Source organism: Pyrgilauda ruficollis, unplaced genomic scaffold (assembly GCF_017590135.1).
Source record: "Pyrgilauda ruficollis isolate IOZ18807 unplaced genomic scaffold, ASM1759013v1 scaffold49, whole genome shotgun sequence".
In the NCBI taxonomy this organism is placed as follows: domain Eukaryota; kingdom Metazoa; phylum Chordata; class Aves; order Passeriformes; family Passeridae; genus Pyrgilauda; species Pyrgilauda ruficollis.
Window position 1 is genome coordinate 1,242,030 of NW_024526488.1, and position 12,807 is coordinate 1,254,836.

A 12,807-nucleotide genomic window follows, 5' to 3' on the forward strand; every position below is an offset into this window, starting at 1 on the left:
ACTTCAGTGACAAAAGAGAGAGGAGTTCATGAACATAGTACTACAACATTGTTGTTTGTAGTGTGTAATTGAAATGTTAAGGGCTGTACACCAGAGAGAATTAAGAAAACCAACAGTTTAGAATGGCTTAAAGTACATTAGAGTTACTATTAGAGCATAGAATTATCAGAATTGCTTAGGTGAAAAGTAGTTCAGGGCTTGAATTTAGTTCCAAGAGAAACCAATTGCTTTAGATCTCGACAAACCCAGTTAAACACACTGTGGTGACAGTGTTTGGTAATGATGTCTGCAAAGAAGAAATATTGACATAGAACCTTCAAGAAAGAAGAGTTTAATTTTTTTTATTAAGTAACAAATAAAACCGACTTTCTATTAACTAATGCAGAGCAGTTTTAAATAATGTTTCCTAAAGAAAGACTTGTTTGATTGTGACTAAATGCAGATCATGTTTTAAGAAACAGCATAGAATTCTTGGGCCATGTACAAGCAACTTATTGAAGCATGAGATTCCCTTGAGGTTTTATAGAAGTGATCAGAAGCATTGGCTGAGACACTTAACACCTAATGTGTTCCCTGAACAAAGGCAATTTCCAGAATGGATAGTGTCTGTTTTTGTAAGCTGAAAATAGTGCTAGAAACCCTGTTGTCTTTGGATACCTTTGTACACATGAGCTTCCAAAGACTCTGTTAAAGTGTTTGTAGAACCATTGACCTTAAACCTTGCTTTCAAAGTTGGCTGAAGAAGTAACCACGGTGGAGTGTGAGAGAAGGTCCTGCCTGGATTAGGTCTCAGATATGGCTAGGTGTTCAGCTTTCCTGCTCCCAGTCCTCAAGCAGCTGTGAATGTTGTACTTAAGCACAGATGTGTCTTTCCAGCTTCAGGGGAAAAAAGACTGAAAATAACATTTAGAGAGAATGGTGTTATGAACAATCTTAACATCCAGGATAGCAGTAGGTGAACAGCAGCAAAAAGGAGATCAACCTTAGGGAAAAAGTCAGCAGCAATTTCTTGTCATTCCTCTGAGACAGGAGCAGAAAATAGTCCAGAACACCAGGAGAAAGTAAATGAGTGCTGAAGAATATTTTTATCTGTTTGGATTCTAAGGGCTTTTCTGGGGAATTACAGCATAGTGAAGTGAAGGTTTAATGAAGTGAAAGAAGGTTGTTACAAGTGGAGGAGAGGACAAATCAGTAGTGCTAGTAGAAATAAATGACAAGAGATTTCACAGGTAAATATGATGGATTTTAACAAACCACTTATGATATACAGGACTGGTGAAACATTTCCCTCCAATCCCAAAGATTTAATCATACATTCTAATATAAATTGCGATTCTTATAACTTACCTCCTTAGCTGAACCAGAATTTCATCTAGATGTGTTTTGCATTGCTCTTTCCTCTATAAATAACTAGAAAAGAATTTGGAAATTAAGACAATTCCAGTTATGGAAAAGCAACTGTCTTGAGAAATTCTTTTTCAGTGGCTGCTTTTGAAGTTGTTTCTAGCAGTTTACATACGCAAATAAAACACTATCCTGCTGAAACCCAGAAGAAATAAGGTAGAATAGATTGAGATAAGCCACACGTTTGGGTTTTTTTTTTTAACCTTTTTGAAAATAGAAAGCAGAAGTGCCACCTAGTTTCATTTGTAATGGGATGTAGGAAGGCTATAAAAGATAATCCTACCTTTTATTATGTGCTATAAGGTTAGTAGTAAGTGTTGTGACCATGCATGATAGTATGCAGGCCACAATATAGGTAAGGTTTTGTTGGCTTTTTTAAATTATACATTATAAAATGGGGGAGGGGATGAGATAAACCTGTATAACACTACCAGAAGCTTTGACTATCAAATCTATATGTTATATACATCTTACTTGATGATGATGCAAAAATATTCTGTAAACTTCAAGAATTTTTCATGAATGTACTGCTCTTACCCATTCCAACAGAGCTTCCAGAACAGGTGACTGAAATTACATGAAACAGTGGTGCAAGTGTTAGAGATCAGGTTGTAAGCTGCAAAATATTATTAGTCTGCAGTATGTAGTCCATCTATACTACTATGCAATCCCATCAGATAGCAGTAGTTTTATAATGGATTAAATCCATGCCTTGGGAAAGGCAAAGTAATTTCTTCCCCTTTAAAAAATTTTTACTTAAAAAATGTTATTAGGAGTGATTCATTGTAGTTATTGATTTGTTTCTTTATTTAAAAAATACGTAAAACAAAATGCTCATTTATTTGCTTCTGTATTCTAACCATTCCTCACCTCCCAACTGAACATTAAGTTTTCTATATTCACCAGGCTATGGGTGATCCAGTTAGGAGGCATCTGTGCAGATAAGTGTGCCCAGACCCAAAATGCTGCTGTGAAATTCCCATCACAGATATTGCAAGACTGCACTCATAAAATTTACGCTGCAGTCAACAGTAGAGCAGAAAAGTTCTATTCCATGCCACCTTTACCTGCATAACTTTGTAGCCATCTAGCATGCAAAAAACAAAACAAAACAAAAAATCAAATAAATTTAAGTTCTACCTGAATATATTTTCTTAGGACAAAATGTGAGCTTTGGCCCCTTGTTGGTCACTGGAGCTACCAGCACAGTGTAGACATCCCCACAAGGTATCTTGGTGATATCGCAGTGACTCAGACCCGAGCTGGGGGTACAGCTGAAATTTCCCTTTGAGCCACATAAATCAGCGTTGTAGTTTATTGTTTCATCAGAAGCTCGCCAGAACACCCTGATGCCAGTGTTGCTGAGTCTATAGAGCTTCACCCCAGAAGGGCAGCAAGCACCTAAGAAAGTAAGAAACATTAATGAGCTAATTTTGTAAACTCACAGTATATTGTAAATTTCTAGATTTCAGTTTAAACCAGATTACTATGATTACCAGCATTTTAAAGAGAAAATTATTCTTTCACAAAGCCAAAATAATTCTTGAACTGAACTAGAACAGTTTTATTAGAGTCACTTTATGGAGCTGGAGTTCAGTCTTTGTTTTATATGTTGGAATGTTATTGCTCTCACCTGGCTTAAGACCTACCTTAGAATGCCCAGAATCCTTTTGAGTTCTCTAAAATTTAATTATGCCATAGCATAATTTAAATTAAAAAACTTTCTGAAGCAAAATTATTAGAAATTCTTTATATAGCCAACTGATGGCTGTCATAAGAACAAGTCCTGATTATATGAAAATAATCTGAAGTGCATTTATTTAAAGAGGGAACTGCAGGTGTTATTAGCTGTGTGTTGAATTTCAGCTGTGCTGTTTTTATGAGAGGGACACCACACAAAGTATGTTGTATATTGAGTGGTTTTCTTCCCAGTTGCATCTACACTTTACGTACTGGAAGAATATCCCTGAAAGGTGCAGCTGGATGTCAAACCCGTCTCACTGACTGCTCTCAGAGACACTGTATAGTTGGTGCCACATGTGATACATCCCAGGAGACAGTAGGTCTGAAGTGTGTGACACTTTGCCTGTCCTTTTGGAGACTCCAGTGTTGTTACATATGTCTGTGCACCCCTCGCAACAGACCAGCTGATATTGGTTACCGACTGTGTCACTTGAGTTAGTGTCAGGTCATTAGGGCAACAAGGAGCTGAAAGAGAGCAAAAAACAGAGATGTGACTTCTGTTTTGTACCTGGAAAATGGAAGGTATTTGCAGGGTTGCAGGTAGAATAGCACATGATCAAGATTAAAGGAATGAGGAAGTGCATATTTTTCAGGCATGCTGAAAAATAGTTGACTCTGCTGACAAGCCTCTAGCAAACAATGTTAATGTAAGGTCAATTTGTCTCTAACTATGTGTTAGAACCCTGGAATTATTATAAAATTATTGTTCACCAAGATTCTAAAAATTACTAAGATTTTTCATCAGAATATCAGAGTACATCTGTAGTGTAATTAAGCAGGGTCCGTCTCTACCCCTCAAGTCATATATCTCAGTCCAGCTCTGTCTCTGTTTAAAGTCTCTACAATGTAAAATGACTGCAGCCAAATTGCATGTTAAAAATAGATCCTGGTGTATATTAATCTCTGCCTGGAGAGGTGGTAGAGGACAAAACCTGTTAGCAAATTAATAGCAGGAATAGTGGGTAGGATGTTCTTTAATCTGTTCTTTACAACTGCTTATTTGTTGACATGGACATTACTTCATTGCCTCTCCTGGTAGTACTAAATATCAAAATGCTGACAAGGACGTTATGCATTGCATTAGTGTCTTATGTTATTACATTTTAGTTAGCTGTGCCAGAAGATAATTGGTTGCACTAAGGCCTCTCAGTATGAGACAACTGCCAACTGACCCTTCCTTGTCACACACAAAGATACAGACAGGTTTACAAAAAGGACATCCAGCAATACATAGTACTATGTGCATATACTGTAAATAAAAAATAGCCAAAACCATAGAGTTGTAGAACTATCTTAATATTATGCTGCTAAGTATGTTGAACTATATACAATGTCCCATACCTGTCTCTAAAGGGATACTGTAGCTTGGTAAGCTCTGTCCTGCTGGTGATCTTGCTATAGCACTTACAGAGAAAGCAGATCCACAGGGAAGATCCATTAGGGTACAGGAATTCCTGGTGCTTGTGCAATGCCAAAGTCCAGCCTCTCCTCTGGCAGTGACAATGTACATAGCGTCTTCATTGTTAGGTTGCCACTGCACACTGACTACAGATGGACCCTCCTTTGAGATATTTGTAATTTCAGGACTGCAGGGAGCTGAAATATTTCATATTAATAGTATTTATACAGATTATCTATGCATACTATATAAGTTATGTGTGAAAATTAAATTCCACTTAGAACTGGCAAATTGCTTCAGAAAAGCATATGATCTTTGTTTTACTCCTGGTGAGAATTTAGAAATTGTGACAGAACAGACAACATAAGGATTTTGTGTATAATTTGTAATTCTGATTTTCAAAATACTGGAGCTATCAGAAGCTTTCAATGCAAATTTGATTTAAGTTCACCTTCTTATAGTGTATTCTCTTTCAGTTTTGGAGTTGCTGGTTTTTAGGTTTTTAAGACATTTTTATCAGTAAATTAAGTAAAAGAGTTAAATAGCGACTTAGTACTCCAGCAATGTTTTTCATCCACGAATCACTGTGGTGTATAACAATGATTTCTTCAGCTAAAGGAAAATGAGCGATCGCTACCTGTCGCCAGGTACTGAGGCGCACACGAGGCGCTGCTGCCCCGGGCCTCGCTGAAGCAGTACACGGTGATGTTGTAGGGGGAGCTGCACTGCAGAGCCGACAGGGTGCAGGCCGCGGCCGTGTCCCTGCAGAGCACCACTCCGCTGCCGCCAGCTGCTCGGGTCTCGTACAGGTCAGCGCCTCGCACAGGAGCCCAGGTGACCCGCACCGTGTCGCTTGATATGAACACGGCTCTGAAGTCACTTGGGCAACAAGGAGCTGCGAACAAAAAGGCAGACAGGGAATGGGAGTGGAAAACTGGTGCAAATAAAAGCCTTGTTTCATTTATCTGTGTGCTTCTTGTCTTCTCCAAAGCTGACCAGCACTGTGCAAACTGTCTAATGAATCCCAAATTTACTTCTTAAATTAATTCAGTACCACTCCTTCCAAATCGATAGAGGACATACTAGGGTTTAGGGCAGACAAAGGAATTATGCATATCCTTGGTTTAAAAGTTTAAAGGTCTAGAGGTTAAATAACAATGTTCTTCTCATTTTCCCCATTGAACTTACTATTTTTTTTCATTTTCCAAGTATGCAAACTCCCTGTGAGGAAGTTGAAGACTTTGGTATACTCTTCCTGAGGTAAAACAACAAAAAAAAAACCTCAAAAACCCAGACAGGACTAGAGTTCAAATGTTATGCCAGGTCAGTGTGTTATTCATATGTCCTTGCCTGATGATTGTGAATTGTTAAACTGTTTTCAAGTTTGTATGCATGTTGTTGCACTTGACCATGCAAGTTACGTTTAATTGCAATGTCAACTGTTTCTTTTTCTCTGCCAACCTTTGTGTGTTATGCCCAAAACCTGAATAAAAGTAGAAGTTTAAGTCATTATCTTCCATAAAAATGTCCAAACAGCTCTACCATAAATACAGTTAAAGGACCCAAATGAATTTGCAGGAATACATGGCTACTTACCAGTAGTGTAATTGAGAATGTCACCTAAAGGGCTCTGTCCTGCCTTGTTATATGCAAAGACACTAATGAAATAAGTGAAACCACAGTCCGACTGGAAATGGCATTGAGTATGTGATGTGTTGCAGTGCACTTCCAAGCCATCATCACTCTTCACAAAAACCACATAATAATGACCCAAACTGACGCTAGACCATGATACCAGCAAGTGACCAGATTCATCCTCCTCAATTGATATGTTTACTGGTGCACAAGGAACTGAAAAAAAAACATTTTAAAAAAAGAAAAAATTCTCAATACAATTATTTTTTTATTTCTTGAAATTATACTCTTGGGGAATAAAGGAAAATCAGGGATATATTGAATTATACAGAATATAGAATTATTCTACTCAGCTTGAACAGCTGCTATGTCTTGATCAAGAAAGCAGCAACTTAGCTGCCTCTACAGAGGTTGATGCTTATATTTTGATGACAAGTGGGTATGATTTTTACAGAACAAAATAGATGCTACCATCATGTTTTACAGAGACATCTGCTTAAGGAGCCCTCTGAACAAAAAGTGACCAGGCAATATTTCAAAAGAAACTGGCACAGTGTGTGCTCACAAATAGTAGGTTTGGATAATAATTGGAATACTAGCATGAATAGCAGTTGGCATCCAAAAGCCTCTATATGTGAAAACCCTTTATATTTTTTCGTAACATTTACTGTCTGTGTCTGAGTACAACTGTCCTTTGCTTAGGTTTCCTTTCTACTGGCATTCCAAAATGCCACATTAAACTGCAAACTGCTTCTGTTTAAATAACATTTACTTTCTTTCTAGTTCAGTAAAGTGCAGCTTGCTGCTATTAGAATGAATATATGTGATCTAGCTGAAGCAGTGTTGGTTGAGATTACAGCCCACAGCATAATAGCTGTCTCTTGCATAAGGCTCTCTCATCGTGTTAGATGCAACACAGAGTTGATGATTGATCTCCTATCAAAAGTCAAAATGAGGCAGGTTACATCAAATAACTAAGTAAATAGTGTTGTGTATTTCAAGTAGCATATAACAAAAAATAAATTGTTGAGATTTTGATTACACGAGCAGTTCATCTAACAGGTCAGGAAACAACAATCTCTGGCATTGCAGTGGTGCTATAGCTCAGCTGAGCAAGCTGTTGTCCTGAATATGGTTGATGGTTTCTTGATTTAGTCTAGTGATGTTACTTTGCATAAATGTGCTTTTGTTGATCCCCTTTCTAACTAACAATTTGACATGGCCCAGAACAGTTCTATGCTCAGAGACAGTCCTTAATGCCATTTCCTCACAAATTTGTTCCACCACTGCAAGTTTTTGTCACAGAAATATGAAGAATGTTTAGGCTCTTACCCCTCCAATAGAAAAGTATATGACATAATTCATGAACAAAGGTCAAAAGAAGAACTATTAGAGAATAACCTGTGAATTGGTATAAATGGACTCATTTACATTTGAAATTAAAGAAGCAGATGTTAAAATGTCATAAGCTACATCACAATCAGTGACACATACTCGTTTTTATGCTTACTGCATCAGTAGGTTCACTGGATCCAGCATCATTGTATGCTGTGACAGACACATAATATTCAGAGCTGCACTGGAGGGATGGCACCATGCAGGAGGCAGAAGATGTGTTACACCTCAGTTTCAGGAGTCCACTGGAGACTGTGACACTGTAAGTTAGAGCTCCTTCTGTTGGCATCCAAGAGACAGCAGCTCTTAAAGCACCACTATTGAAAGCTACTTTAACATCCACTGGTGCATGAGGACCTATGGTATATCGATTTGGAACACATAAATATAACTTAGATTATGGCCTACAGACATGATCTCCTTCACAACTTGCAAACTAAATGCATTTTTTGAGTGCAAACAGTACCCTCATTTATGTTAAAATTACATTTTAAAAAAGAAATAATTCTAGTTGACCATGGCTGAAACTCCCAGCTTACTTGAATATTTGCTTCTCACAATTAGAAAAGTCCTCCAAATCAATCTGAGCTTATGTAACTCTTATCCAGACCTGTCCTAAGTACAACTTTAGTGACAGTAATTGCTATCTTTGCCTCAGTAATGTTCACTAAACATAGCCGTGTCATCTGAGCTTTCATAAACTTTGAGATGGGGCAAAAATATGATCTGAAAATCTACTCAATGTATCTTTGAAAAACATAATGCAATCACAAATACACATGAATATTCTGGTATATTGTTGCTATGTTGTTTTTAGAATGCTGACTTAGTTTCAGAAAAGAAAATTTCTTACTTGTTCTTTGGTTATATGTGAAATCATCTCCAGGCATCCCATTGGCATTCCAGGCATAAGCCTTGATAGTATAGAGAGTTCCTGGATCTAGATTTGTAAACATCAAGGAGGTATTGGTGGTGTTCTGCTTCAGCATTCTGCCCAAACCATCTGATCTCACAAGTGACACAGAGAATCCAGCTGCCATATGCACAGCTTTCCAGCTCACTGCAATGGAGCCACAACTCGGAGAACGAACAGACAGAATCGGAGCAGCGAGGACTGTTGAGAAAGAACAAAATTATGCATTTGGTTTATCAGTAGGACAGCTTGAAAAGGCCAAATTTGAAATGAATATCAGAAAAAACAATCACTAGCCCTGAGAGACAAATTCAGTGACAACAAAACCAGAAAAAAGAAATTAATGCACGATCAACAGAACAAATTTGGAAAGTGATTTGGCACAACAATTATTGTATTGCACATTTTGTGAAATGAATAAAAGTTGTACAAAGAACAAAAGCTGTAGAGAAAGTGAGAAGGGCTGCATGTGTTGAAGAATGAAAATCACCAAGAAGATACTGCATTTCCTGTCCTCTAAGTTTCACATTGTCTTCCTATCTTATACTTTTGGTTGTTTCTTTATTTCTTCTATTCCTTCAAGTTATGTCTTTTATTAAAGCAAAATACATATATTCATAGAAATTCTAGTGAAACTCCCAGATGAACTTTTAACTTACTGTACCATCATAAAGTAAACCATTAATTCAGACTTTTGTCCTGGTCATTATGTCAGATGGCTGAATTCTAGTTTTCGAAAACTGAAAGAAGAATGTGATGAGTACAATTTAAAATAAAGATTATAATAATTCAGGACTGGCACATGCATGAATGCTTTATGTTATAATAACACTACATAATTTGAAATAAGATTTTGAAAGCCCACCTGTTTTTACTTTTCTGAAAGGTGAAGGCTGGCTTTTTCCTCCTGAATTTATAGATCTCACAGTGATTCGGTACGAAGTGGCAGGCTTCAGTCCCGTCACTGTGCCTGGAGAATTTTTTACTATAGTTTCAACAAAGGAATCTCCATCTTGTGCAGTCAGCATGTAATTAGTAGCCCCAGGTACCGCTCTCCATTCCACTGTGATGCTGTTGCTAAGTTTTGAATAAGCTTGGTCAATAACAGGTATATCTGGAGCTAAAATGGAAATAATGATAGATGTACTGAAGTGGGAAAACACACTCCTGTGGAACACTGCATGCTCTGAACATTTCACAAAGACAAAATGTAGGACAAATAGTCTACACTTCCTATGAATTATTAAAATTTAAGTTAAATGGACTTTCAGTAAACATTAACAAAATACAGAGTCTTGCGATATTCTAGACCAAATTCAATCTTTCCATAAAAATACTCTAATACTCTGAAATCACTGCTGTAAGACCATTATTTAACCTAGGTTTCACTGAGAGGTTCTCCTTCAGAGCAAATTAACTATATTACTAACTAAAGTGATATACAAAGCAATATATATACAAAGAAGAAGTGCATGTTTATACAAAGGAGTCTGAAATAGGATGCTGAACCATAGGCATTTCTACATCAAAGCAACATACAATAATCTAGTCTGGAAGGGGTCACAGAACTCACTTAACCCCTTGCCCAGAGCAGATATACTTAGGTATTCAATAACATGACAAATCAAATATTTTAACAATGCTTTGGTATTGTGCTCTGCCATCCAAAAAGAGCTCTTTTGTGCTGCAGACACAAAACTAACTACACCAGTGTATTTCTTAACCACGAGTAATTTATGTTCAGAAATCAGGATTTTCACACTAAAATCAGAATTTATAATGAAATTACATATTGCAAGACTGCAAAACACTCACTAGAAGAGAAAAAAAGATAAAATAAATGTACATCCCACATAAAATTAAGAAAAGGAATGTAGAAGTATTTGGGATGAAGGAGGTACCTTGTAGCAAAATCATTCATAGCAAGGTAGCTCATGGGGGATTTGGGGGACCTGAGCAAGTATTATATACAGTTGCTCAGCTAAGTGCTAACATTTACATACTGTTTTTTATATCTATCTATATATACACACACACACACATATTCTGTACTGGACTGTAAGCAAGACTTAGACCTGGGTGAGGATTTCCTGCACAGAAATTGTTTTATGAATTGTTACGAAAGACAATAATATAAAACAAACTAAAAAAAAAATTATAGTGCAGTATTGTGTTCCAAGATTGTGAAAGACCCATCTGCAAATGTTCCATAGACGTGGTCAGACAGAATATCTGGGACCATTTCTACAAATGGAGCAAAAGAGGGTGTGTGACTGTAACTGATAAGAAAGTGCTTGGGAATAAGAGCAGATGTTAATGCTTAGTTGTGTAGCTGTGTTTTAAATTCCAAAACCTTGGAAATATTTGTGAGTAGGAGATTGTGCTTCTTCGGGTGTGGTTTTTATTTTGGTATTTTTGTTTTGTTTTGGGTTTTATTTGTTTTGGTTTTTTTGGGTGCTTTTTTGGTTTTTTGGAGGGAGTGTGATGGAGTTTTCTTTTGATGTTTCTTTCTTGATTTTTAAAAATTATTAAAATATACAACAATTAATTGGTTGCAAATATGGGACAGTGTGAATCCCATTTGTACCACACCTATATAATGAACAGCAGAATTTGTTCATCTGAGTGTTCTCCCTGGTTCACTCTAGTATCAAGGTACAAGTCTGAATATTTGCATGACTGTCCAACAGAATTGTGACTCCTAAAAATGAGATTTAAAATGTATGAAGACATCAATGTAATTTTTTAAGCCTGAATCAAACATGAAAACATTTTTTGTTTAGAAAGCTGCTAGAACTTACAGAATATTTTATTAAAAATCACAAGTGGGTGTTCTCTTCAGACCCAATCAAAATTAGTCAGGCAAAACCAAAAAAACATTTTGAATATTTACCTGTGTTTGCTGAAAATATCTGAAAAGGAAGATGTAACAAAATTAGAAATACAATGTGACATATTTTATTTTGAAAATTAAAATCTAAGAATGTTAGTAACAACAACCTAAAATATTGTGTTTATTAACACATTTTACTGTTATGATCTATTTGCTCAGATTCTTTAAGCAGGGAAAGTGTACACAACCAATGAGATTTGGTACAGGTATGCAGATTGTACTGCTTTTCTGCATTTCCCCCTCTGAACATGCCTATTAATCCCGTTTGCAGTTGTTGACACACTTTGAAAGTATTTTTCACTCATATGTAAACAGTGCAACACTGTGATAGTAACGGAATACCAATGTGGAAGCGGATGTCTGATAGTGCTCCACCCTAACTTTTAGTTTACTTTTCCGAAGAATAAAGTACCATCGTTAAAACAGTTTTACAGCAAGTAAGTCCTTAGCAAGCTAAAACAGCTTTACAGCAAGTAAGTGGCACTCACCATTTCTAGGCAGCTGAGAAGCACTCCAGTAAACGCTAATGATTTACTTTTTGCACCGCACATCTTGTCAGAGCGTCGCTCCAGCCTCGCACGGGGGCGAGCTGGGGCGGGCGCGCAGCGCTGTTCGCAGCCGCGCTGGCACTGCGGGCGCAGCCCCGGGGCAGAGCAGGTCGCGCTGGGCTGGCCGCTCCTCCCTGCTGGATCACAGCTGGACAGCGGCCACCAGACCCCGGTGACACCGGGCCACCACAGCGCTCGGCTTGTGGCCGCATGGCTGGTGGGCGTCTCTTCCCTTCTGTTATATGGTTTATACAAGACTCACAAAATAATTAAGCTAAATGAAGTTTGCTCTTCGGCTCATTGTCTATTGCATTTTTGCCCACTCATAAGTGTCTTCTTTTCTGTCGGGTATGATGGCCTCATCGTATTCCCCTTTGAATGGCACACCGCCATACAGACCGGGAACTAACTATTCTTCCTCATACCTGGCGCTGTGGAAAGAGAAATTTTCCTCGCATTCCTTCGTATTTGTTCCTGCTGCTGGTTCCCCTTTGAGAACACAACTTTATGCCTTCAAACTATAACTTCTGACAGACGATTACAGGCGTCAACAGCCGCTGTCGTTCTACGACCCGACAGTGCTTTCCTCGGTGGTTTTTACACGCATGTCAGCGGGAACCTGGGGGCCGTTTTCATGAGGGAGCTGCAGTTTTCCCCCGGGATAGGGCAGGTTTTGGGAGCCACCCCGGTCTCCAGCTTCCCTCTGGCTCCCCACACCTCGCCAGGGGCCGCCTCGGCGGTCGGGAGCGGCTCCCGCCGTCCCGGGCTCACCTGAGCAGGAAGCTCCTTCCTCAGGGGCCGAGCCCTCGTCACCGGGCACTTCCCCAGTGGGAATTTCGGACCCCATGGTGGCCGACGAAGAGGGCCCGGCTCCCGG

The 12,807-nt window shown here is 38.3% G+C and overlaps 1 protein-coding gene across 1 annotated transcript; it reads right to left on the reverse strand.

Annotated features, from left to right (window-relative positions):
- Window positions 1-37: 37 nt before the first annotated feature.
- FNDC7 (fibronectin type III domain containing 7) lies at window positions 38-12,799 on the reverse strand. Its single transcript, XM_041479650.1, has 13 exons — window positions 11,871-12,799; window positions 11,383-11,401; window positions 9,355-9,609; window positions 8,430-8,690; window positions 7,676-7,933; window positions 6,143-6,397; window positions 5,184-5,441; window positions 4,489-4,743; window positions 3,358-3,612; window positions 2,545-2,805; window positions 1,942-1,971; window positions 1,348-1,410; window positions 38-893 (listed from the first exon to the last, which is right to left on the reverse strand). Exons 1-12 carry the CDS (start codon window positions 11,931-11,933, stop codon window positions 1,373-1,375), a joined length of 2,208 nt encoding a protein of 735 aa, XP_041335584.1. The 5' UTR covers window positions 11,934-12,799; the 3' UTR covers window positions 38-893; window positions 1,348-1,372.
- Between the last annotated feature and the right edge of the window lie 8 nt (window positions 12,800-12,807).